The 25,755-nt window shown below is 45.1% G+C and overlaps 1 protein-coding gene across 4 annotated transcripts in view; it reads right to left on the reverse strand.

Moving 5' to 3' along the window:
* Positions 1–1,065: 1,065 nt before the first annotated feature.
* LOC142470258 (serine protease 27-like) overlaps positions 1,066–25,755 on the reverse strand; it is a 49,664-nt gene continuing 24,974 nt past the window's right edge. For all 4 annotated transcript variants that reach the window (XM_075577202.1, XM_075577205.1, XM_075577203.1 and 1 more), the window contains 4 exons: positions 4,248–4,443; positions 3,368–3,639; positions 1,927–2,096; positions 1,066–1,532 (listed from right to left, as the gene is read on the reverse strand). In XM_075577202.1, the coding sequence (XP_075433317.1) occupies positions 1,254–1,532; positions 1,927–2,096; positions 3,368–3,639; positions 4,248–4,443 (917 nt within the window). In that variant the 3' untranslated portion in view covers positions 1,066–1,253. The remainder of the gene's footprint in view (positions 1,533–1,926; positions 2,097–3,367; positions 3,640–4,247; positions 4,444–25,755) is intronic.

Below are 25,755 nucleotides of genomic sequence, written 5' to 3' on the forward strand. Positions count from 1 at the left end.
ACTTGCAAACTGTGACTAATTTGCGATTTTTTTAAGTAAGTGGGAGTAATCCCTTGGAGCGGGTGCGATATCCCAAACCAGCCCTTATAGGTTTCTTTTATATCCCCCAATGCATCCGACCGGGCCGTCATCAGACATTAAAGTCAGACAGTAAAGATATAGCGGGGGTGCTCAACTCCAGTCCTGAAGACCCCCCAACAAGTCAGGTTTCCAGGATATCCCAGCTTCAGCAAGGGTGGCTCAATCAGTACCTGGTTCCGAATGGAGGCTCAATCAGTCCCTGCTTCAGAACAAATGGTTCAATTAGAGGCTCTATCTGAGCCTCTGATTGAGCCAACTGTGCTGAAGCTGAGATATCTTGAAAACCTGACCTGTTTGGGCAGGAGGGGGGCTTAAGAAGTGGAGTTGAGCCCCCCTGAGATATAGAATAAGTCTTCATTTTTATTGTGGTGGCCCATTTGTTGCTTGTTGTTTCTTTTTTTAAACTTTAGGTTCCGTCTCCACCTGATTATCATTTCAGCGACAAAAAAAATTATCAAAAAATTCCCGCCTTCTACATCACTATGTTGCACTACTATAGAAAATACATCACTCTCCTGTACTTCATGTGTGTCACTTTAATAATAACCTGCCTGGCTCAGGTATTGTCTATTGGTGAGGCCCAATCTCTCAGGCACTACTTTTTAAAGCTGCAGTTCAGTTTTTTTTTTTTTTGCATTTATTTTTTTACTTCAATAGTTTCATGTGGGCAATCTCTAATTACCTAAAGAACTGTATAGCTGCAGGTCAATCCGTTTTCCATGTATTGATAGGTCGAAATTTGGTGACATATTAAAAGCTGGCATTTGTTTATAATCTGCTTGACTGGCAGTGGAAGCTCATGAATATTCATGAGCATTCCTGCACTGACATGTGCTAGAGGGAGGGCAGGGCTGACAAAGGGGTGTGCCAGGGCTTGTGACAGGACATGAAATGGCAGTGCCTTAGCAAATGGCTGTTAAAATAGAATACAAGAAAATTGGTCTTTCAAAGTTGTTTTTTTAAAAACAGAAAATGCTAAAAGTATTTTTTCTTAGTACAGAACTGATTTATTAAATAAAAAACACACATGCAGGATATTGACTGAACTGCAGCTTTTAGTGGTTATATAGTCACTGGGCCGAAAATGCGTAATTTCCCCTAATGCAAGAGCAAAATAGCGCCCTCTGCTGGTATATGCAGAGTAGTGAACAGATGGAGGCAAATGTTGTGTGTTATATTTGGCTCAGGATAAAGGCAGCTAGGAGCAGCATCTTCCACTCTTGACATGGAATTTTGATGCCTCTATTACACTTTGTGCTGCGCTGAGAAATATTCTGCAGCTTGAGGAACTTCAGCTCTGGTACGTAGCTGCTGATCCATGACTCGTAGGCAGTCACAAGGGTGTACACCCCGGGGCGATATGAAAGGGCGCAGCCCGTCCCCCAGCTTACAATGCCAGCTTGCCACCAGGCACCCTGCACCTTACACACCAAAGGTCCCCCGGAGTCTCCCTGCAAGAAAACACTGTCTATTTTAATAAAAGAAAATAAGAGGTCAACATCTCCCCAATATGACCTCTATTGTATATAACTATTGTGCAAACTGATTGTTTTGGCAATACTATGTCATTATCACTTCAATACCCGGTGAGAATAGCGCTACGATCAGATTCCTATCACAGGGTTATGTGTTAACTCAGGATTCTGTACCCCAGTTCTGCCCTCTCTCAGGGACCCCTCAGTCGGTGCCAATGAAAGTGTTTGGCACAAGAGAGTTTTATATTTTTCACTGTTGGCACTATCATTCACACCATCAGGATTGGTTACCAGTAGCTAATCAACTCTCTAGGAGTCATTGACTTATACTGTATAGTAAATACAGAACTTCAGGGGTTTGGTGACCAACCTGGCAGGAGTCTTTCTGTCCTTCTTTGTATCCAGCACAGATCTTCTCTTCCTGGATGATGATTCTGCTGGTACTGACTGATGAGTCCACATGGTACATCTGGTCACATGTTTCACTGTCTATCAGCGGGGTCATCACTTTCTGGAGAGTCTTGGGGTGCGGCAGGCTCACTGAGGAATGATAAGACCGTCACCACTATAACTGGATGTCTAAAGAAAACGAACAGGGAGAGAAAAGAACCTCTGGCTGGAAATAGTTAAACTAGTTACCTGATTTCCTAGTTACCTGATCCCTGAGTGATCACCTACACCCACCGACACCCAGTTACTGGGATCACTGCACCAGGTATTCACTCACATTTTAATTCGCTCATTTGTCATAGTGATGCCTCCCTGCTAGGCATACCTTATCATTGACTATTTTTTATCTGAAATTTGAATCAAAAATGTTTTTTTAATTAATCAATCTTTACATTTATACCTACTTACATAGATGTCCTCCATCTGGTGTTTAACTATTTCCAGCCATTGTGAGTGCTCTCAGTATAGAGGTCCTTTTCTCTCCCTGTTCGTTTGACTAGCATTACCTCTGATTGTAGCACCTTTAGTCTAGCTGTAGCGAGGGTTCTTTTCCCTCCCCCCCATCCCCCGGTTTTCCCTTGTTCATACTGGATGTCTAAGGATCCAGATCCTGGGACCTCTTGACTTGTATTGTCCAGTGAGCCTTTGTAGGACTGCACAATTCAAGCAATGGGTGCAGAGATACAGATCCTGGCATCACTTAGCCTTTATGGGTTACTGACTGTGAATGGCATAGTAACAGAGTAACCAACTTTTACATCTAATTCTTAACTAATTCCAAGTAATCTGGACAGTCACATCTACCAATCCCAGAATGCCTAGCAGTGGGACTGCACCAAACTATCCTGGAAATCTTGGGTTCTTTCACCAGATGGCTCATGCATTGTACACTGAGGATTTAATACCTTCAATTAATGAGTCACATTTTTAACACTGCCCCACACAAACCACTGACCACCAAACTTCACCCAAAAACATAAGAAAATAATCCCTTGCACAACTGTGTCAGCATTTGAGAACTCATTACCAAATTCATCTAATTGATATGTAACCCCCCTTCTAAAGGGTTTCTAGGAGGTTGGTGTGTATCAGGCCCCACCTTATGTTACCATGGGATCATGACGTCACACAGAATATATTAGAGAAGGGGAAGGTTCGAGAAGGTTAGGTTTCTGGAGGCCAAGATGCGAGGAGCCTCGGGTTGAGTAGATAAGAAATGTTCATAAAGTAATAGCACAGACCAGCCCCCCACGTTTATTATGTTGCAGATAGGGACAGCACCCTTTAAGTAAGGATCACCAAAAGAAGGAATGAAGTCCTGAATTGAGTTGTACAGGGAGGGTTACAGATAGAAGACTTACCATAAGAAGCCACATAACCCCATCCGGTTACCCAGCATTCCATGCCACAAGGGAAGGTGACAGACGAATCCGGCAGGCAGACCGGGAGGATGTAATCGGTATAGGTTACCGGGTTCTCCAGCTTCACCAGAGCAATGTCCCCTCTAGACTTCACACTTGTATACAGGGGGTTAGCTATGATACTCTGCACCCCGACCACGACCCTATGAGGATTGTATCCGGATATCTGGTACATGCCCAGGTAGACTGTATATCTCAATGGGTTGTAAGAGCTGTGGGAAGTGGACATAAAAGAGCACAATAAACATGGTTTGAGGGCAATAAATACCTGAGCATGTTGCCTGAGTGATAATTACAGTATGGTAAATACATGGTCTGTGATTGGCCCGTGTAAAGACTGTACGTAGCACACCGTCATTAGGGTGACAAGTTTTGGGGTCCCTGATTTCTGCTCCATACAGCACAGTATTCATTACTAGCACTATGGAAAAGGAACTATAGCAGATGTCAGGGGGACAACATTATTAGGGGCTTCCACATGAACGCCGGCTCGGACCCATTCATAAGGAAGAGGCGTAAAAAAAAGACATTGCTTAATTGATGATAACATTAACCAGATTGCAACGTGTAACATGTATGTATTGCAATGAACAGAAACCGTACCTAGAGTATTGTATATTGCCCTCTGAATATGAAAGGTTTGGATACTGCATTTTAAAACTACAAGTGGTAGAAATACTAGTGGTAGTAATACTAGTACTACCAGTAATAACTGTTAACTCTAAGAATGGATTTGCATAAAAGGCCCTCAGATCCCCTCATTTCACTAATAACATAGAACCTGCTCTGAGAGATAAAAGGTCACGCTTAAGAGACTCACTCAACAATGCAGTGTGCAGCAGTCAGCACCCACTGGGGGGCTATCAGGGACCCTCCACAAGTATAGGAACTCGGTAAATCCAGATACTGCAGTTTGATATGCCAGGGCCACTCTCCATCCACAGAATCCGTGCCCCCGACTATCCGACTGTCGCCCACCGGGGAGCCACACACAGCATGGGGAACTGAGGGAGAGACTAAGAGAGGGTGTAAAGAGAAAGGGAACATTACTCTCTTAGCCGATGAAAGAGTTTGAAATACACTTACAGGTGTGCCCACGAGTATTCTAAAACTCGCCTTGGAAAATCTGGGGCAATATCCAGGTAATGCTGCCAACATTTCTGTGAAATTTCTGCATTCAAACTGAATGAAAGGTCAGCGATTGATGCAGCAGCAGCCGCTCCAAAACACTGGGACTCACCAGGTAAAAATTAAAAGAAGGGCTTTATTGGGTTAAATTAAAAATGAGAACACTCAGGACAAACAAAAATAGGAGAACCTCCTCCCACGCGTTTCGGGCATGAATTGCCCTTTCTTAAGGAGTAAACTTAAATCCTGCTCAGGCTGCAGGTATCCAGGCGGGGACAGATAGCAAGGGTTGCCGGTCACCAGGTTTTCACTGATGGTCAGACCGTTATTGGAAGCCGGTGCTGGCGCATTGCTGGCCTGAGATTGATGATTCTTAGTTGGTTTTACCATGACCTTTCGCCTTTTGAAGTCTCCATGATCAAAGATACTGGAAAAATCTGGCGCAACACACCAATACCCGCCTCTAACAATACATATTAAAAAAACAATACTTATAAAACCCACCCAAATACATATAAAAAAGACCCCAGTGTATCTAAAAAAAATACCCCAAGGCATCTAAAAAAAAATACCCCAAGGCATCTAAAAAAAATACCCCAAGGCATCTAAAAAAAATACCCCAAGGCATCTAAAAAAAAAGACCCCAATGCATCTAGAAAATTTCCCCCGAGCCCCCCAATACATTTAAAAATATCCCCAAGCCCCCCAAATATATATAAAAATACACTTACCTTGGGTCAGGCAAGGCCCAGTGTCTGCGGGGTCCGCTGGGGGGGGGGGGGAGGGGGCCCAGTCGGCTGGTGCTGCAAATTTCCCCCGCCCTGGCTCTCAGCTGCCTATAAGCCTCTTCCTTCCTCTATACCACACCGCCGAGCTTCCACTGCCAGCGTGATGGGGCTATCTGACATCAGAGCACAGCGCGCCGGAAGCTGGGCCAAGATTACTTCCTGCACGCTGACGTCAGAGAGCCCCGTCGTTCGCTGGCAGTGGAAGCTCGGCGGCCTAGGATACAAAGATGAATAAGCTTACAGGCAGCTGAGAACCGGGGCCAGTCAGTGGGCCCGGGACACCAGCCCCAGCAGACCCCCCCTGTTGGCGGCCCTATATATAGTCTCAATGATGAGCACTCAAGATAATCCCAAAACAATATAACAATTTATTGTATTCAATTATAACACACTTAAAACATTTAAGAAACAAAATAGCGGGACCCCAAAATAGACAGTGGAAGTGCATCAATAACTATAAAGGCATGGGTCTAACCTCAGCACTAATAGAAAGCTGTACAGGTGAGAGCCCAGGGAAACAAATTCCTTGTGTCATCAAGACCGGCCGGTCAGAGAAAAAACCCAAAGGACAGAACCAACAATAAATCTGGCAAGATATCTCATGCAAACCACACATGCATAAAAATGTAATCATGGATCAGACTCTGAAAGGTATAATGCACTGGAGTCAGTAAAGTAACTGACAATAGTTAGTCCGTGACCGTAATCCACAGAATAGGCACAGAAAAAACACCTTAATAGGTGGATAAATACAGTGAAAAATACGGTTATAATTGGGATAATGCACATCAATATATACAATGGTCGTCCAGCCACACACAGGAAGAGAAAAAGGGATGTATACTTATCCCCCTTGATGAAAGTGTGCAGATATAGTCCAATGAAGGATCGAGTCAGATCCCATGAGGATAAGATAGTCCAAAGTTTCTCCGTCGATCCAGCAGGAGCAGAGTAGCACAGCAAGAAAATAGGCACGTTGTTACAGTAGGTCAATAAAAAAGCACAAACACTAGATAAAGTCTCGGGTCCCGTTCCAACTCCCACTCTACACGTGTTTCGCCTTGCGGCTTCTTCACGTGAAATAATTTGTCCAAAGTATTCCCAGCCTGTAACCCCGCTAAGTATCTCCTTTTTACAAGTCCTAACACTACGCTCTCGTAACCTCTCTAATGGGGGGAGAAATGTCTCAATAGATGGGTCACTCACAAGTGCGTAACACAAGCTGCTATTAAAAGGTGGGATGGGGGAGCTTAAAACCAGGGAGGAGGGGTCACTAACCTCCAAACAATCGTTTAGCAATAGAAATGTCCGAACACACACAACCCCTGTAAGCTCATAACTCAAACCCACTGCACCATACGTATAAATGTGTATCTTTATTTATATAGCGCCCAGAGATTACTCAGCTCTTCGCAAAGACACTACGGTACAGGGAATTATAATACAATAAGTGCAGCAAAGTCAGACAATAGGAAAGGAAATCTCTGCCCCGGAGAGCTAACAATCTGAGTGGGATGTTGGGAGACTTACAGAGAGAGCAGGTGAGTGATTAGGTGCTGTAGATGGCAGTGCTTGGCCACAATGGTTGGTAGGAGTGTCTGTGGGTGTTGGACAGTGGCCATGAGTCCATACAGTATATACCAGGCTATACAGTATATATTTGCATCAAAAGGAGTGCTACTGGGATTGTGACCTAATGTATATAACTAAAGCAGAAATAACAGCCATAGAAGAACTACGTAATACACTGGCGACACACTTTATTCGAGCTCGGCTAGTCCCACGAATTCGGGTATACCCGGGTGTATTGAGGTTTGTGACTGTTTTCTGCCCGAGTGCATTGGGTTATTTTCCAGGCAGGGATTGAAGCATTTTATTCCCGCTGGCTGCAATACTGCACAGTATATATATATAAACTGCATTACAATTCATGAATTTATGCCATCTGGTAGACACGCGAAGCATTGCAGCCTATTAAATCCTAATCATTATTTAACAGATCAGCCGCCCGTCAGCCAGGCATGAACCCAGGCTGGGAAGGCAAACGCAACGGGGCTTGTCAGAGGTGACGAGCGGCGCATTCCAGGTATCTGCCAGGTACATACTGGGTATTTGCTCGAATAAAGTGTGTCGGTGCAGTATGTCTAACATACAGATTAAGCCATTTGATAAAGGGCAACATAGTCATCTCGCCACAAAAAATGTATGATGGAAGCCTTTCGCCAATTAAAATATTCTGGTTGTTATAAAGAACTACCTAGTGACCAAACGGCCAAATATAAACAACTACTTGACCAACTAGTGTGTGATGCTATCACCCTGGGGGTAGTTACTAAGAAATGTGGAGAGGGTCTCCTTTCTCCTCACCCAATAATTCCAAATTTTTACATTTTACTCAAGGTGCATAAGAATCTCTACCATAAACCCAGGAAGACCAATAGTATCTGGCATAGGGGGGTTATGTGAACCTGCTTGCAGTTTCTTAGATTATTTTTTGAAACCCTTAGTTGAGACATTGCCCTCATATTTGAGTGGCACTTCGGATGTCCTTTTGAGACTCAACCAGATTGCCCTTGAGGGAGGTACTGTCCAAGCCACATGTGACGTTGAGTCACTTTATACCAGCATACGTCATTCTGATGGTCTTGTGGCAGCACGGTATTTTCTCTCAATGGGCAACCTGGGTGATCTAATACAATTTTTGGTGGATCTTCTTGAGTTTGTATTAACACACAATTATTTTGTTTTTAATAACAAATATTATTTACAGACTACTGGAAAGGCAATCGGCGCAACATGGGCCCCCTCCTATGCCAACCTGTTCCTGGGGAGATGGGAGAATCTGTATTTCAAGATGCTAACACTTTTGGTACAGAACATGTGTTGTTGTGGTTGAGGTTCATCGATGACATCTTTATACTCTGGAGTGGGTCTTTACCAGACCTACACCTGTTCATTGATGGCCTTAACAACAACCTTTACATCAAACTCACCACAGAGGCTAGCACTGTATGTGTAAACTTCTTGGATCTACATATTAGTATTGACGGTGAAGGAGGTCTTATGACTGACATTCACCGTAAGAGCACTGCCACTAATGCAGTTTTACACGCATTAAGTGCGCACCCCGCACATCAGATACGGGGTGTCCCAAGATCAGAGTTTCTGAGATTAAAACGAAATTGCTCTACTAAAACTATCTTTGATAATTCGTTAGATATTTTATCATCTCATTTTCAGGCCAGAGGCTATAGTAAATCCATCATTAGACACGGTAAAAACAAGAGCAATCTTCAACCTCGTTAAACACTTTTGTTTCCAAGGGCAAAACAGACTAATGATATGGACTCCGCAGTGCGGTTTATCGGCACTTACAACAGGAACTGGTCGAATTACAGGAAAATACTCCAGAAGCACTGGTATGTTTTACATACTGATCCAGATTTTAATAAATTATTGGGAGAGAATGTCAATTTAGTAAGCAGAAGAGCTCCAAACCTTTATGACATGCTAGTGCATAGCCACTATATCGCAAGAAAACCAGACCATTTCCTCTCTAAGAGACCGGGTTTTATTACCTGCAGAGGATGTTCAGCATGTCAGTTCATGGTAGCTAGGACTGATTTTTCTGATTACAGTAAAAATCATAAGTATACTATTAGAAAATCTTTAAACTGCAAGTCCAAAGCAGTGGTATACTACCTATTCTATCTTTGCGATCAGATATACATCGGGATGACTACAAGAGAATTGCGCTTCCGCATATTAGAACATGTTAGGAACAGCCGTAGTTCATCCCGGGATCTGATCGCAGGACGTAAATTAACATCAGTTGCTAAACATTTTCATCTTAAACACAACTGTGACCCCAATACTTTAAAGGCATTTGCCATCGATCAGGTTTTCCTTGGAATCAGAGGTGTGGGATCTAGAAAAATCCCTATTAAGATGTGAATGTAGGTGGATTATAAAATTAGGAACACTCCTACCTCAGGGCCTTAATGAGTATATGGGATATGCCATGTTTTTATAGCATGGATTCCTGTGTACTCAATCGAATCCTGTTTATAACTGATATAGTCTGCTGATAATGTCTTATTTATGGGTAAAGGTACTAGTTCTGGTTCAGAGTATGACAAAATAGGAGACAGGCTTCTGGATATGGGTGGATATTATTTAACCATGGCAGTTTTCTTTGTCTTCTGTTTTTCTTCTCTCTAGAATTTCATGAGCTAATGCTGAGGCTCTATTCTAGCTACTTTGTGTATATTTTGTGTTTTTACTTTTGCCTTAATTGGATTCATTGATTACTCGTGCAATTACATGCAGGGTAGTATTTTGCATATATTTATACAATCTTTTTTATGTGTACAGTAATGTATCCATAATTAAGGGTTATAGAAAATAGAGCTCCAGTATACAAACTTATTCATAGTGTGGATCTTCTACCACTCTGAATGTTGAGCTACTACATATATATCTGTATTCTCACTGGTTTTAATATGTACTGTTATGTTTACAATGTTTAATTGCTACTCTCACAATGTTTCCCTTCAGTGACTACATACCATCAGGACTTTTGAAATTCAGCTGTTCCGCCTTAATTCTGCCGGCTCCTGATTGGTACAACATCTAGCCAATTGGGCTTAAATACACAGAGCATTGTTACATCAGCAGACCCCTAAGGCTACGGCCCCAGTGCCTGCGCTGCACGCGCCTGCGAGGCTGGCGGCGCGTGCAGCCGAGTCCCCCAGTCTGCAGTGAGTTGCAGGGGGAAACACAGGGGGGGGGGGCGTGATAGGGGCATGGCCGTGACGTCACCCGGTAGGTTCGCCCTTATTGGCTGAACCGCCAGAGGGCATGGCCTAGCGCTCCGTCACGGGTACTGCTCTCAATTCACTTGAGAGGAGAAACTGTCGGCGCAGTGCGGCGGCGCCCCTCGCAGCGGGCACGGCCCCATTATGGCCGTTGCAGTAGCCAGCGGGGACCTGGCCTAAGAGAAAGCTTCGTACTAAGCGAAACGGCCGTCGGGGTAGTGCTCAGTATGCTGAGATGCCCCTCAGTTGATTTCTGTCTGCTTCTGTTTGCTCCGTTCCTGCATTCCTGTGCTCCGTGGACTCAGCGTTTTTGCCTTACTGCTTTTCACTCCAGCAGTGTCCAGTTTCTTCTGCGTTCTCTGCATGAAAGCAGCTTTATTTGGACGCCTAGGACAGCTAATGAAGTTGATCTGAAGTATGGTGAATACCCAGGGATTTGGGTGCCAACTTACAACTGGATACAAATCTGCTTCTTTAATACTTGCTTCATTGAGCCAACATTGTTAAAAGAATAACTGACTAATACTTATCCACTCTATAGAGCTAACCCCATATTCCATATACAATTGTGTCAAGTATGCTATGCTAAGGATGTCTTGTTCACATTGGTAGTTTTTACACCGGCCTGAGTTAATAGGGGGTAAGGTGACATTTATTTTTCACCTTATATCGCGGGAATAGGAGATAGTAGTTTCAAATATAAGTTTATCTACATGTCTAATTATTCATTGTGTACCTTGTACTATATATTAGGTATCAAGGATTTGTAATCCACCATATTACCATCTACAGGCAGTCAGCTTTGGTATTAAGGGTTTTTTCTCTCAGCTTATTTTTATATTTGTTGTGTGTATTTTTAGATGTTGCGATAATAAATGGAATACTTTTTTGGATATGCTAGAGTGCTTTCTTTTGGGCAATTGTTATATATATATATATATATATATATATATATATATATATATATATAACAATTGCCCAAAAGAAAGCACTCTAGCATATCCAAAAAAGTATTCCATTTATTATATACATATATATATATATATATATATATCAAATAGAAATATAACTGTATGCTCATTTGCATGTCGTAGGCAGGTCTGCAACCCCGCCTTTCACCATTATCACCCAGCACACAAGGAATTCTGGGAAATGACATGCAAATGAGCACACAGCCACTTTTTGCTTCAAAACCATTTTAAACATGGTTCCCTATAGGCTTAAGCTTGCTGCATGGTCACAGATTTAAGCACAGCCAGGGTTAAGATGCATAGCCAGTAAACCCACCCACCGACAGCTGTTTCAACCTTAATGGGTCTCATCAGTGTGGGGTTGGTTACTGGCTATGCAAAGCTGAAGCAATGAGGATGGGGTTTACCATACTTAGTTAAGTTATGGTGAGTAAAAAAAGTGACAAAAACCCTCCACAGCAAAGCATGTAGCAAATGGAAATATAACTGTATGCTCATTTGCATGTCTTAGGCAGGTCTGCAACCCCACCTTTCACCATTATCACCCAGCACACAGCACTTACACTGCAGCAAGGGATTCTGGGAAATGACATGCAAATGATCACACAGTGCCACTTTTTGCTTCAAAACCATTTTAAACATGGTTCCCTATAGGCTTAAGCTTGCTGCATGGTCACAAGGGTTGCTCGTGTAATATGAGCTTGAGACAAAAGGTGGCACTGTGTGCTCATTTGCATGTCATTTCCCAGAATCCCTTGCTGCAGTGGAAGTGCTGTGTGCTGGGTAATAATGGTGAAAGACAGGGTTGCAGACCTGTTTAAGACATGCAAATGAGCATTCAGTAATATTTCCATTTGCTATATGCTTTGCTGTGGAGGGTTTTTGTCACTTTTTTTACCCACCATAATCTTAATTGTGTGGTATATATATATATATATATATACTGCTGCGGCACAGTTTATTCGAGCATTTGCCCGTTCTGTGCCGCAGCAGTAGCCTGGCGCGCGCCCGAGTGTGACGGGCGCGCGCCGAAGCAGCGGAAGAGCGCCCTCCGATCGGGGCGCTCTCCCTACCGCTGCCGGGTCCGCCGGGTCCCCCGGAACCCCCTGCCGCTGTCCCGCGATCGCGGGACACCAGGGCTCCCTCGGGGAGCCCTGGACGCGCGTGCAGGGGGCGCAGGCTCCCGAAGACGCGTGACCGCCACGCCGAGGGGCGGCCACTAGCAAGCCGGGAAATCTCCCGGCTTGCGGATCTGGCCGCACTGCGATAAAGTGTGTCGCCAGTGTGTATATATATATATATATATATATATATATATATATATATATATACATATACATATACATATACACAGTATATATATACACACACACACACACACACACACACACACACACAAACACACACACACACACACACACACACACACACACACAAACACACACACACACACACACAAACACACACTATACAGGGCTTGACAAAGTACCAAAAAACCTACTCGCCACCTAGCCCTGCCCCCTCCATTTTTTATTTGCCCGCAGAAACAACAAGGAAATCACCAATTATGCTGAATAAAACAGCACCACAATCCTAACATACAGCTTCTCCCTGCTTTCCTGGTATTGATCCCACACCACTTCTGTGCCATTACCGCACCTTCACATAGCTATCACATTGCTGCACCGTTTATATTACTCCCAAGCCCAAAATAGTTCTGTCAAAGCTCCTCCAGCCTGCAGGTTATACACTTTGCAATTAGGACTTGTTCCTAAGTAAACCTCAGGAGTAGCGAGACCAGTAATATAGCCTACAACATCTGATAATACCATTGCTCAGCCAACAACGTCCATCTCCCTCCCCCTCTTACCTGCCATGAATGCCGGGATCCCTCCTCCGGGAGCGTTGTGCATGGCAGCAACACGAGCCAACACGAGGAGCAAGTGCAGCAACCGGACCACACTCAGTGCCTACCACACACAGTATCATATGCTAGTGCAATTCTCTAACTGCTACACCCCAAGGTGGTGGGATGATTCTGACGCTTTAAACAAACTTAACATATACTGCACAGTGCAGTATAGAATATACCACCCAAACAACCATAGCGTTGTTTAAAGCTGCAGTTCAAGCTCCCGTTTTTTTGTTTTTTTTTTACTTCAATAGTTTCATGTGGGCAATCTCTACTTACCTAAAGAATTGCATAGCTGCCGGTCAATTCGTTCTCCGTCTATTGATCGGCAAAGTTTGGCGACATCTTTAAATATGGGGAATGTAAATGGTTGCTATAGCAACAAGCATGCTTGTTAAAATAGAATACAAGAAAATTGGTTTTTCAAAGTTGTTTTTTTTTTAAACAGAAAATGCTAAAAGTATTTTTTCTTACTACAGAACTGATTTATTAAAAAAAAACACACATGCAGGATATTGCTTGAACTGCAGCTTTAAAGAGGATAACCATCCATCCACACTGTGGTGTGGTGCTTAGAGCAGTGGACTGGTACATGAAATGATCAAGGGTTCAAATCCTGCATGGAGTGGTATAATAATAAATAAATGTCAAATGACTCCGCTATGCCAGAAGTACGAGGCTCTTACACATAGCTTGTTACAGGCGGGAAACATTCTATTCTTCGGGATTGTAACCAGTTTTAATGGCATAGTTGCTCATACATAACGCATTTAGTGCTTGTAACATTTTAACCCGTTAGGCACCACATTCATGTCACACACCCCATGCTGTAGGCTGCAGCGTGTGTTTTCTCATCTCTCTATCGAGAGAGAGAAGAGAAATGGAAGGGAGAATGTTATATATTATTATCGTTTATTTGTAAAGTGCCAACATATTCCGTAGCGCAGTACAGTGGGGGTACAGAGTGACTTCAATCACAAACAGAATGACATACCAACAAGTGCAAATAGATAAAGATGGTGATGAGGGCCCTGCCGCACAGCTGATCCCATTAAGGTTTGGGGGTGTGGATGTTAAAAGGTCATAGATAGCGGGGAGTTCGGTCCAGCTGCGCAGCTAGTCCCAGCAGGGTTGGACAGCAGGAGGTGGATGTTAGGGGTATGACAGATAGGATTCCTTAAAAAGTGGCATTTTCAGGGAGTGGTTAAATACATCATACACCATACACCATACCGCAGAATGCAGGAAAACTAGCTCTTTTTTGCTTCCGGGAGAGGCCACATGCAAATGTTCAGTGACTGCCGGCTGGGTTTATCTAACAAGACATATGCTTTGTACTGGGTGAGAAGTCCCAGTAGCCGTATATGTCATGTAAATTCATTGTACAGTAGGTTGTGATACCCATGTCGCACGTCGTATGCGTCTTTGGACAGAACGCTGGATTTGGGGAGGGAGCGTGGTCTCGGCTCCCTGTTGGGACATTGAGTCCACTTTTAGACTGCTGCTGGTTCATCATAGTTCCTTTCACCTCTAAAGGTGTTTCTTTGACGGAAAAAAATCAATGAGAAAATACAAGGGTGATGGTCTGCCCTCTTAGGACGTACATCTTTATGTTCAAAAAGAATTCCACCAATGATGACAATTGTACTTACTGTACAAATATGAATGTATTAATCATGAATTACTTCATATAGAATTCAATCAAAAGACATTAAAAAGACATCATATAAAACAATGAAACAACAAACCACCACACCAATGTATACATTTGTTTCAAATGACTCTCACATATTGGTTAGAGCAGAGGTTCCCAACGCCAGTCCCATTTTAAGGATACCCCCTGCTTGAGCACAGGTGGTTTAGTCAAAATGATTGAGCCACCTGCGCGAGTGAGAGGATAACCTGCGCGAGTGAGAGGATAACCTGCGCGAGTGAGAGGATAACCTGCGCTGTGAGAGGATAACCTGCGCGAGTGAGAGGATAACCTGCACTGTGAGAGGATAACCTGTGCGAGTGAGAGGATAACCAGCACTGTGAGAGGATAACCTGCACTGTGAGAGGATAACCTGCACTGTGAGAGGATAACCTGCGCTGTGAGAGGATAACCTGCAATGTGAGAGGATAACCTGCGCTGTGAGAGGATAACCTGCGCGAGTGAGAGGATAACCTGTGCTGTGAGAGGATAACCTGCACTGTGAGAGGATAACCTGCGCTGTGAGAGGATAACCTGCGCTGTGAGAGGATAACCTGCGCTGTGAGAGGATAACCTGCATTGTGAGAGGATAACCTGCACTGTGAAAGGATAACCTGCGCGAGTGAGAGGATAACCTGCGCTGTGAGAGGATAACATGCACTGTGAGAGGATAACCTGCACTGTGAGAGGATAACCTGCACTGTGAGAGGATAACCTGCGCTAGTGAGAGGATAACATGCACTGTGAGAGGATAACCTGCACTGTGAGAGGATAACCTGCGCTGTGAGAGGATAACCTGCGCGAGTGAGAGGATAACCTGCACTGTGAGAGGATAACCTGCGCTAGTGAGAGGATAACCTGCGCGAGTGAGAAGATAACCTGCACTGTGAGAGGATAACCTGCACTAGTGAGAGGATAACCTGCACTGTGAGAGGATAACCTGCACTGTGAGAGGATAACCTGCGCGAGTGAGAGGATAACCTGCACTGTGAGAGGATAACCTGCGCTGTGAGAGGATAACATGCACTGTGAGAGGATAACCTGCGCTGTGAGAGGATAACCTGCACTGTGAGAGGATAACCTGCGCTGTGAGAGGATAACCTGCGCTGTGAGAGGATAACTTGCACTGTGAGAGGATAACCTGCACTGTGAGAGGATAACCTGCACTGTGAAAGGATAACCTGCGCGAGTGAGAGGATAACCTGCGCTGTGAGAGGATAACATGCACTGTGAGAGGATAACCTGCACTGTGAGAGGATAACCTGCACTGTGAGAGGATAACCTGCGCTAGTGAGAGGATAACATGCACTGTGAGAGGATAACCTGCACTGTGAGAGGATAACCTGCGCTGTGAGAGGATAACCTGCGCGAGTGAGAGGATAACCTGCACTGTGAGAGGATAACCTGCGCTAGTGAGAGGATAACCTGCGCGAGTGAGAAGATAACCTGCGCTGTGAGAGGATAACCTGCACTGTGAGAGGATAACCTGCACTAGTGAGAGGATAACCTGCACTGTGAGAGGATAACCTGCACTGTGAGAGGATAACCTGCGCGAGTGAGAGGATAACCTGCACTGTGAGAGGATAACCTGCGCTGTGAGAGGATAACCTGCACTGTGAGAGGATAACCTGCGCTGTGAGAGGATAACCTGCGCTGTGAGAGGATAACCTGCGCGAGTGAGAGGATAACCTGCGCTGTGAGAGGAGAACCTGCACTGTGAGAGGATAACCTGCACTGTGAGAGGATAACCTGCGCTGTGAGAGGATAACCTGCGCGAGGGAGAGGATAACCTGCACTGTGAGAGGATAACCTGCGCGAGTGAGAGGATAACCTGCACAGTGAGAGGATAACCTGCGCGAGTGAGAGGATAACCTGCGCTAGTGAGAGGATAACCTGCACTGTGAGTGGATAACCTGCACTGTGAGAGGATAACCTGCACTGTGAGAGGATAACCTGCGCGAGTGAGAGGATAACCTGCACTGTGAGTGGATAACCTGCACTGTGAGAGGATAACCTGCACTGTGAGAGGATAACCTGCGCGAGTGAGAGGATAACCTGCACTGTGAGTGGATAACCTGCACTGTGAGAGGATAACCTGCACTGTGAGAGGATAACCTGCGCTGTGAGAGGATAACCTGCACTGTGAGAGGATTAGCTGCACTGTGAGAGGATTAGCTGCACTGTGAGAGGATAACCTGCACTGTGAGTGGATAACCTGCACTGTGAGAGGATAACCTGCGCGAGTGAGAGGATAACCTGCACTGTGAGAGGATATGGAAACAAAAAGAAAACAGCGCACAACACCAAATAGTGAAGTAAGTAATAAAATGTATTACAATATTAAAGGGGTAATAAATCTGCGTACATCAGAAAAAAATAACATGTGCATTTAGTGCATATCACACTGGTTACCACTCTGTAGTTGTAAAACAGGACGGTCTCACACTCAGCTGTCTCTGCAGGAGCCTCTATGATGGTTCTGGGGCATGGGATCCTTCATGCACTCCTCACACAGCAGGACGCTGCTCACAAGGGGATTCCTTTCAAGCAGCCTGGTAATACTGCAGATTCAGGTACTTAGTGGGACCGCTCCGCAACCGGCGATATACTGCCTCCAGGGGAATTCCCCTACAGTCCCCCGTCTCTCCTGTGTAGATTCGCTGCTTTTCCCAGCTGCTATGATCTTAGGGCAGTCCAGAGCTGTTGGAATTGCTCTGCAAACACTTCCGCAACTGCAGGGGCTTACACAGCGTGCCACGATGCCGCTCCGTCACGTGGTGTAGCGGAGTGACGTCACAGTTCTCGTGGCAATGGAGGAATCAATAGGGAGGAAGAAGGAGAGTCCTTAACAGTCTCTTACCGGCGCAGAAATCGCTCAGTTAGAATTCCCTGAAGAAGTAGTTTGATCTACGAAACATGTTGGATGTATTAATGCCATAATTTTGCCTATATTCATCCTTTGGATCTGTATCACCATCAGCTTATATTGGCTGCTACCGTGCTAACTGAGCGATTTCTGCGCCGGTAAGAGACTGTTAAGGACTCTCCTTCTTCCTCCCTATTGATTCCTCCATTGCCACGAGAACTGTGACGTCACTCCGCTACACCACGTGACGGAGCGGCATCGTGGCACGCTGTGTAAGCCCCTGCAGTTGCGGAAGTGTTTGCAGAGCAATTCCAACAGCTCTGGACTGCCCTAAGATCATAGCAGCTGGGAAAAGCAGCGAATCTACACAGGAGAGACGGGGGACTGTAGGGGAATTCCCCTGGAGGCTGTATATCGCCGGTTGAGGAGCGGTCCCACTAAGTGTCTGAATCTGCAGTATTACCAGGCTGCTTGAAAGGAATCCCCTTGTGAGCAGTGTCCTGCTGTGTGAGGAGTGCATGAAGGATCCCATGCCCCAGAACCATCATAGAGGCTCCTGCAGAGACAGCTGAGTGCCAGACCGTCCTGTTTTACAGCTACAGAGTGGTAACCAGTGTGTTATGCACTAAATGCACATGTTATTTCTATCTGATATACAGATGGTACGCAGATTTATTACCCCTTTAACATTGTAATACATTCTATTACTTACTTCACTATTTGGCGTTGTGCGCTGTTTTCTTTTTGTTTCCATTTCTTAGAGTGTGTGGGGTGCTGAGCCACCCCTAATGTTTATAGCAGCAGACGCCCTTATCAACCACACGGTTATGTTATAATTTAATTATTTAATCACTTATTCACTGTGGTATTGTGGTTTACTTTATTTATATATGGTTTAGTCACTGCACTGTATTCAATTATAAGGAGATAGATAGTAGCGCACAGTTTATTTCTGTTTTTCCACTGTGAGAGGATAACCTGCACTGTGAGAGGATAACCTGCACTGTGAGTGGATAACCTGCGCTAGTGAGTGGATAACCTGCGCGAGTGAGAGGTTAACCTGCACTGTGAGGATAACCTGCGCGTGTGAGAGGATAACCTCACTGTGAGAGGATAACCTGCACTGTGAGAGGATAACCTGCACTGTGAGAGGATAACCTGCGCGAGTGAGAGGATAACCTGCGCTAGTGAGAGGATAACCTGCGCTAGTGAGAGGATAACATGCAGTGTGAGAAGATAACCTGCGCTGTGAGAGGATAACCTGCACTGTGAGAGGATAACCTCACTGTGAGAGGATAACCTGCACTGTGAGAGGATTAGCTGCACTGTGAGAGGATAACCTGCACTGTGAGTGGATAACATGCGCTAGTGAGAGGATAACCTGCGCTGTGAGAGGATAACCTGCACTGTGAGAGGATAACCTGCGCTAGTGAGAGGATAACCTGCACTGTGAGAGGATAACCTGCACTGTGAGAGGATAACATGCACTGTGAGAGGATAACCTGCGCTAGTGAGAGGATAACCTGCACTGTGAGAGGATAACCTGCACTGTGAGAGGATAACATGCACTGTGAGCGGATAACCTGCACTGTGAGAGGATAACCTGCACTGTGAGTGGATAACCTGCACTGTGAGAGGATAACCTGCACTGTGAGTGGATAACCTGCACTGTGAGTGGATAACCTACACTGTGAGTGGATAACCTACACTGTGAGTGGATAACCTGCGCGAGTGAGAGGATAACCTGCACTGTGAGAGGATAACCTGCGCTGTGAGAGGATAACATGCACTGTGAGAGGATAACCTGCGCTGTGAGAGGATAACCTGCACTGTGAGAGGATAACCTGCGCTGTGAGAGGATAACCTGCGCTGTGAGAGGATAACTTGCACTGTGAGAGGATAACCTGCACTGTGAGAGGATAACCTGCACTGTGAAAGGATAACCTGCGCGAGTGAGAGGATAACCTGCGCTGTGAGAGGATAACATGCACTGTGAGAGGATAACCTGCACTGTGAGAGGATAACCTGCACTGTGAGAGGATAACCTGCGCTAGTGAGAGGATAACATGCACTGTGAGAGGATAACCTGCACTGTGAGAGGATAACCTGCGCTGTGAGAGGATAACCTGCGCGAGTGAGAGGATAACCTGCACTGTGAGAGGATAACCTGCGCTAGTGAGAGGATAACCTGCGCGAGTGAGAAGATAACCTGCGCTGTGAGAGGATAACCTGCACTGTGAGAGGATAACCTGCACTAGTGAGAGGATAACCTGCACTGTGAGAGGATAACCTGCACTGTGAGAGGATAACCTGCGCGAGTGAGAGGATAACCTGCACTGTGAGAGGATAACCTGCGCTGTGAGAGGATAACCTGCACTGTGAGAGGATAACCTGCGCTGTGAGAGGATAACCTGCGCTGTGAGAGGATAACCTGCGCGAGTGAGAGGATAACCTGCGCTGTGAGAGGAGAACCTGCACTGTGAGAGGATAACCTGCACTGTGAGAGGATAACCTGCGCTGTGAGAGGATAACCTGCGCGAGGGAGAGGATAACCTGCACTGTGAGAGGATAACCTGCGCGAGTGAGAGGATAACCTGCACAGTGAGAGGATAACCTGCGCGAGTGAGAGGATAACCTGCGCTAGTGAGAGGATAACCTGCACTGTGAGTGGATAACCTGCACTGTGAGAGGATAACCTGCACTGTGAGAGGATAACCTGCGCGAGTGAGAGGATAACCTGCACTGTGAGTGGATAACCTGCACTGTGAGAGGATAACCTGCACTGTGAGAGGATAACCTGCGCGAGTGAGAGGATAACCTGCACTGTGAGTGGATAACCTGCACTGTGAGAGGATAACCTGCACTGTGAGAGGATAACCTGCGCTGTGAGAGGATAACCTGCACTGTGAGAGGATTAGCTGCACTGTGAGAGGATTAGCTGCACTGTGAGAGGATAACCTGCACTGTGAGTGGATAACCTGCACTGTGAGAGGATAACCTGCGCGAGTGAGAGGATAACCTGCACTGTGAGAGGATATGGAAACAAAAAGAAAACAGCGCACAACACCAAATAGTGAAGTAAGTAATAAAATGTATTACAATATTAAAGGGGTAATAAATCTGCGTACATCAGAAAAAAATAACATGTGCATTTAGTGCATATCACACTGGTTACCACTCTGTAGTTGTAAAACAGGACGGTCTCACACTCAGCTGTCTCTGCAGGAGCCTCTATGATGGTTCTGGGGCATGGGATCCTTCATGCACTCCTCACACAGCAGGACGCTGCTCACAAGGGGATTCCTTTCAAGCAGCCTGGTAATACTGCAGATTCAGGTACTTAGTGGGACCGCTCCGCAACCGGCGATATACTGCCTCCAGGGGAATTCCCCTACAGTCCCCCGTCTCTCCTGTGTAGATTCGCTGCTTTTCCCAGCTGCTATGATCTTAGGGCAGTCCAGAGCTGTTGGAATTGCTCTGCAAACACTTCCGCAACTGCAGGGGCTTACACAGCGTGCCACGATGCCGCTCCGTCACGTGGTGTAGCGGAGTGACGTCACAGTTCTCGTGGCAATGGAGGAATCAATAGGGAGGAAGAAGGAGAGTCCTTAACAGTCTCTTACCGGCGCAGAAATCGCTCAGTTAGAATTCCCTGAAGAAGTAGTTTGATCTACGAAACATGTTGGATGTATTAATGCCATAATTTTGCCTATATTCATCCTTTGGATCTGTATCACCATCAGCTTATATTGGCTGCTACCGTGCTAACTGAGCGATTTCTGCGCCGGTAAGAGACTGTTAAGGACTCTCCTTCTTCCTCCCTATTGATTCCTCCATTGCCACGAGAACTGTGACGTCACTCCGCTACACCACGTGACGGAGCGGCATCGTGGCACGCTGTGTAAGCCCCTGCAGTTGCGGAAGTGTTTGCAGAGCAATTCCAACAGCTCTGGACTGCCCTAAGATCATAGCAGCTGGGAAAAGCAGCGAATCTACACAGGAGAGACGGGGGACTGTAGGGGAATTCCCCTGGAGGCAGTATATCGCCGGTTGAGGAGCGGTCCCACTAAGTGTCTGAATCTGCAGTATTACCAGGCTGCTTGAAAGGAATCCCCTTGTGAGCAGTGTCCTGCTGTGTGAGGAGTGCATGAAGGATCCCATGCCCCAGAACCATCATAGAGGCTCCTGCAGAGACAGCTGAGTGCCAGACCGTCCTGTTTTACAGCTACAGAGTGGTAACCAGTGTGTTATGCACTAAATGCACATGTTATTTCTATCTGATATACAGATGGTACGCAGATTTATTACCCCTTTAACATTGTAATACATTCTATTACTTACTTCACTATTTGGCGTTGTGCGCTGTTTTCTTTTTGTTTCCATTTCTTAGAGTGTGTGGGGTGCTGAGCCACCCCTAATGTTTATAGCAGCAGACGCCCTTATCAACCACACGGTTATGTTATAATTTAATTATTTAATCACTTATTCACTGTGGTATTGTGGTTTACTTTATTTATATATGGTTTAGTCACTGCACTGTATTCAATTATAAGGAGATAGATAGTAGCGCACAGTTTATTTCTGTTTTTCCACTGTGAGAGGATAACCTGCACTGTGAGAGGATAACCTGCACTGTGAGTGGATAACCTGCGCTAGTGAGTGGATAACCTGCGCGAGTGAGAGGTTAACCTGCACTGTGAGGATAACCTGCGCGTGTGAGAGGATAACCTCACTGTGAGAGGATAACCTGCACTGTGAGAGGATAACCTGCACTGTGAGAGGATAACCTGCGCGAGTGAGAGGATAACCTGCGCTAGTGAGAGGATAACCTGCGCTAGTGAGAGGATAACATGCAGTGTGAGAAGATAACCTGCGCTGTGAGAGGATAACCTGCACTGTGAGAGGATAACCTCACTGTGAGAGGATAACCTGCACTGTGAGAGGATTAGCTGCACTGTGAGAGGATAACCTGCACTGTGAGTGGATAACATGCGCTAGTGAGAGGATAACCTGCGCTGTGAGAGGATAACCTGCACTGTGAGAGGATAACCTGCGCTAGTGAGAGGATAACCTGCACTGTGAGAGGATAACCTGCACTGTGAGAGGATAACATGCACTGTGAGAGGATAACCTGCGCTAGTGAGAGGATAACCTGCACTGTGAGAGGATAACCTGCACTGTGAGAGGATAACATGCACTGTGAGCGGATAACCTGCACTGTGAGAGGATAACCTGCACTGTGAGTGGATAACCTGCACTGTGAGAGGATAACCTGCACTGTGAGTGGATAACCTGCACTGTGAGTGGATAACCTACACTGTGAGTGGATAACCTACACTGTGAGTGGATAACCTGCGCGAGTGAGAGGATAACCTGCACTGTGAGTGGATAACATGCGCTAGTGAGAAGATAACATGCACTGTGAGTGGATAACCTGCACTGTGAGTGGATAACCTGCACTGTGAGTGGATAACCTGCACTGTGAGTGGTCCTTGAGGACTGGAGTCTGGAATAGCATTTGTAGATTCTGGGACATTTGTACTCACAGTTCCTTTACATATTATTTTCAGGAATCATCATAGTGATATATACATTTTGTCCCCTGCTTATCTCAGCCGCCGCTTGAAGATCCTGTAAAGTAGCTTCTATTCACTGGGAAATAAATGCATTTATAAATCTCATTTATCATTGGATGCAAAGCGTCTCCATGTTCTTCACAGAAACAAACACCTGAGGAATACTGCTTACCCATTTTTTTAATTATTTGGTGCTAATCGTTTCTGCGGCTTTTCAGCAGCCTTTATTTATATTTTCCTCCATTATTCACTCTGCTTGTCTCAAGCCTTTACTTATTTTTTTGTTGGAAGAGACTCTCACCACATTGAATGCCTCTCGCACTTCTTCCCCTTCCTGGGCATTCTTCCAGCCTCGTGGAACCTGCTTGCGATGTATGCCTGTGACGTATACCAATGCGCAGTTCGCAGTCACATGGGCTGCTTCATCAGGGTGATGTACGAGCCACGAGGGAGGAAGTGTGAGTGGCGCCCGATATAGTGAGACTAAATTGATATTTATATAGTGCAATTCTCATCATTGGTGAAATTTTTGTTTAATATAAGGATATACATTATCATAAAGTGCAGCCCTTTACCCTTGTTGCTGGCACCTCTCCCTCTCTGAAGTAAATAATGATCAAATACTTTTTTCACTGTAGGGTTTTGCTGGATCGCTTTTCAGGTAATCGCAAGTCAATTTGGGGTACCCTTACCTATGGACTGTAAGGCACCGATGATGATAGACTCAACGACTGGGAGCGGATCCCAATGGCTGGACGGAGCCAGGAGCCTGGCGATAACAGTGTCACAGTGCATGGCCGTTATTGTGTGTTACAGAGTCAGTGAAGGGCTGGTGTCATGCAGGATTGACAGCCAACCGCTGTACAATGGACAAGGCAGAAACACACAGGATAAGGGTTTAAACAGGCAGGGGTCAAGGCAAGCGGAGAGCAACAGCATACTTAGACAGACTGGGGTCAGGGAAGGTAAAGGTCACAAGCGTATTCGGGCAGGCAGATAATTAGACAGCATGCCAGATTGGAAATGATCAGACAGCAAGACTGGATACAAAGGTCAACACCACATTGACAACGGTGAAGCAAACCGTCCCTCTTCCTAACGAAAATGATGGGAGCCCCGGCCAAAGAGGTCCAAATGACAGATAAATCCATTGTCCAGAAATTCTCTAATGTACTGTATTTCTGCACTTCCTTAAATTCATGTTCAGACAGAGAATTAATGCAGCCGGGTGGAATTTCAGCTTCTGGGAAGAGTTTGACAGGACAATCATATGGGGTATAGTCTTCTGCCATGATCTTATCAAACACATCCCAGAAATCCCATCAGGCTTGTGGGAGAGAGGTCATGGCTGTGACCATCTCTATTCTATGTGTTACCTTGGTCTTCACGGACTGTTTGAATTCAGTGCATTGTTGCTTAGCAGTAGAGATGAGCGAACCGGTTTTAATCAAAGCCGGAGATTTTTCCGCACTTTCCAAGTCAAATCCGATCGGCGCGCTCAAACACGAAGTCTGATTATCCCCCACTTCAGCCCGTGTGGATTCTTTAAAATCCGACCATGTGGCTCAGACTCTCTGCTTTTAACACTACTGATATCCAAAAGGTAAGGTGGCTGCTTACTATGGGACGGAGTATACATGAGGCTGGAGTATGGTCCAGCCGTACAGCTGATCCCATTAAGGTTTAAGGGTGGGGATGTTAGGGAGTATTACACAGCTTGTAGATTGGCCCAGTTCTTCTGTAATTGAACCAATGACTAATATAAAAATACACTAATTCTAAGAAAACCTTCTTATAACCTCTGTCCGTTTCCTGCTGTACTTTACAGAAATGTCATCTATTTGCATTACCTGGACATTGCCCAAGATTTTTCAAGGCAAGTGATTGGATACTCGTGGCTGCACCTGTACAACACATAGCTCAAAGTAACCCAAGTCAAATAGAAAAATTGTTTGCTATATAATATCTCATCACTGCACCAAGGGAGGGACGTAAAACTGCCTCTAAGAACATATCTGCCTTATGTGAACACTTTATATCTAATACTGTGAAAGGGAGCGGATATTAAGCCCGCCTGCTCCGTTTTGTATAAAATGACATTCCCATTTTTTGGTGTATTGGCTCATAACATTTGGGCTAGGGATGTCAAACATTTGTAGACCAATCAATAGAGATTTCACGTAAACGCCTTTGATTTTACTTAAACAATTCAAACGGATGTTTTTGAAGGGAATCAGGACACCTTTGCTTGTTTCTGGGATTAAAAAAATATTAAAGGATCAAATTTCAATTCCCCATAGATTTAAAAAAAATAATGTTTGTTGATACCTTCTTACAAACTTTTTCATGCTTTCTGCAGGGGTAGGGTCTTTTCATCTACCGATGCCAGTAGCAAGTATATTAGGTTACATTTAGGCGATTTACAATATTAAAAAAAAATTATGTTCTTATATTATTGATTTTTAGCTGTTAGAATATTACCATAAATTGATTTTTTTTTCTTTTTTTCCCTTGATATCTAAAGTAATTATGAAACCATCATTAGCTGCAGAAAAACACGAAGTACGGGATATACTA

Source organism: Ascaphus truei, chromosome 19 (genome assembly GCF_040206685.1).
Source record: "Ascaphus truei isolate aAscTru1 chromosome 19, aAscTru1.hap1, whole genome shotgun sequence".
Classification (NCBI taxonomy): Eukaryota; Metazoa; Chordata; class Amphibia; order Anura; family Ascaphidae; genus Ascaphus; species Ascaphus truei.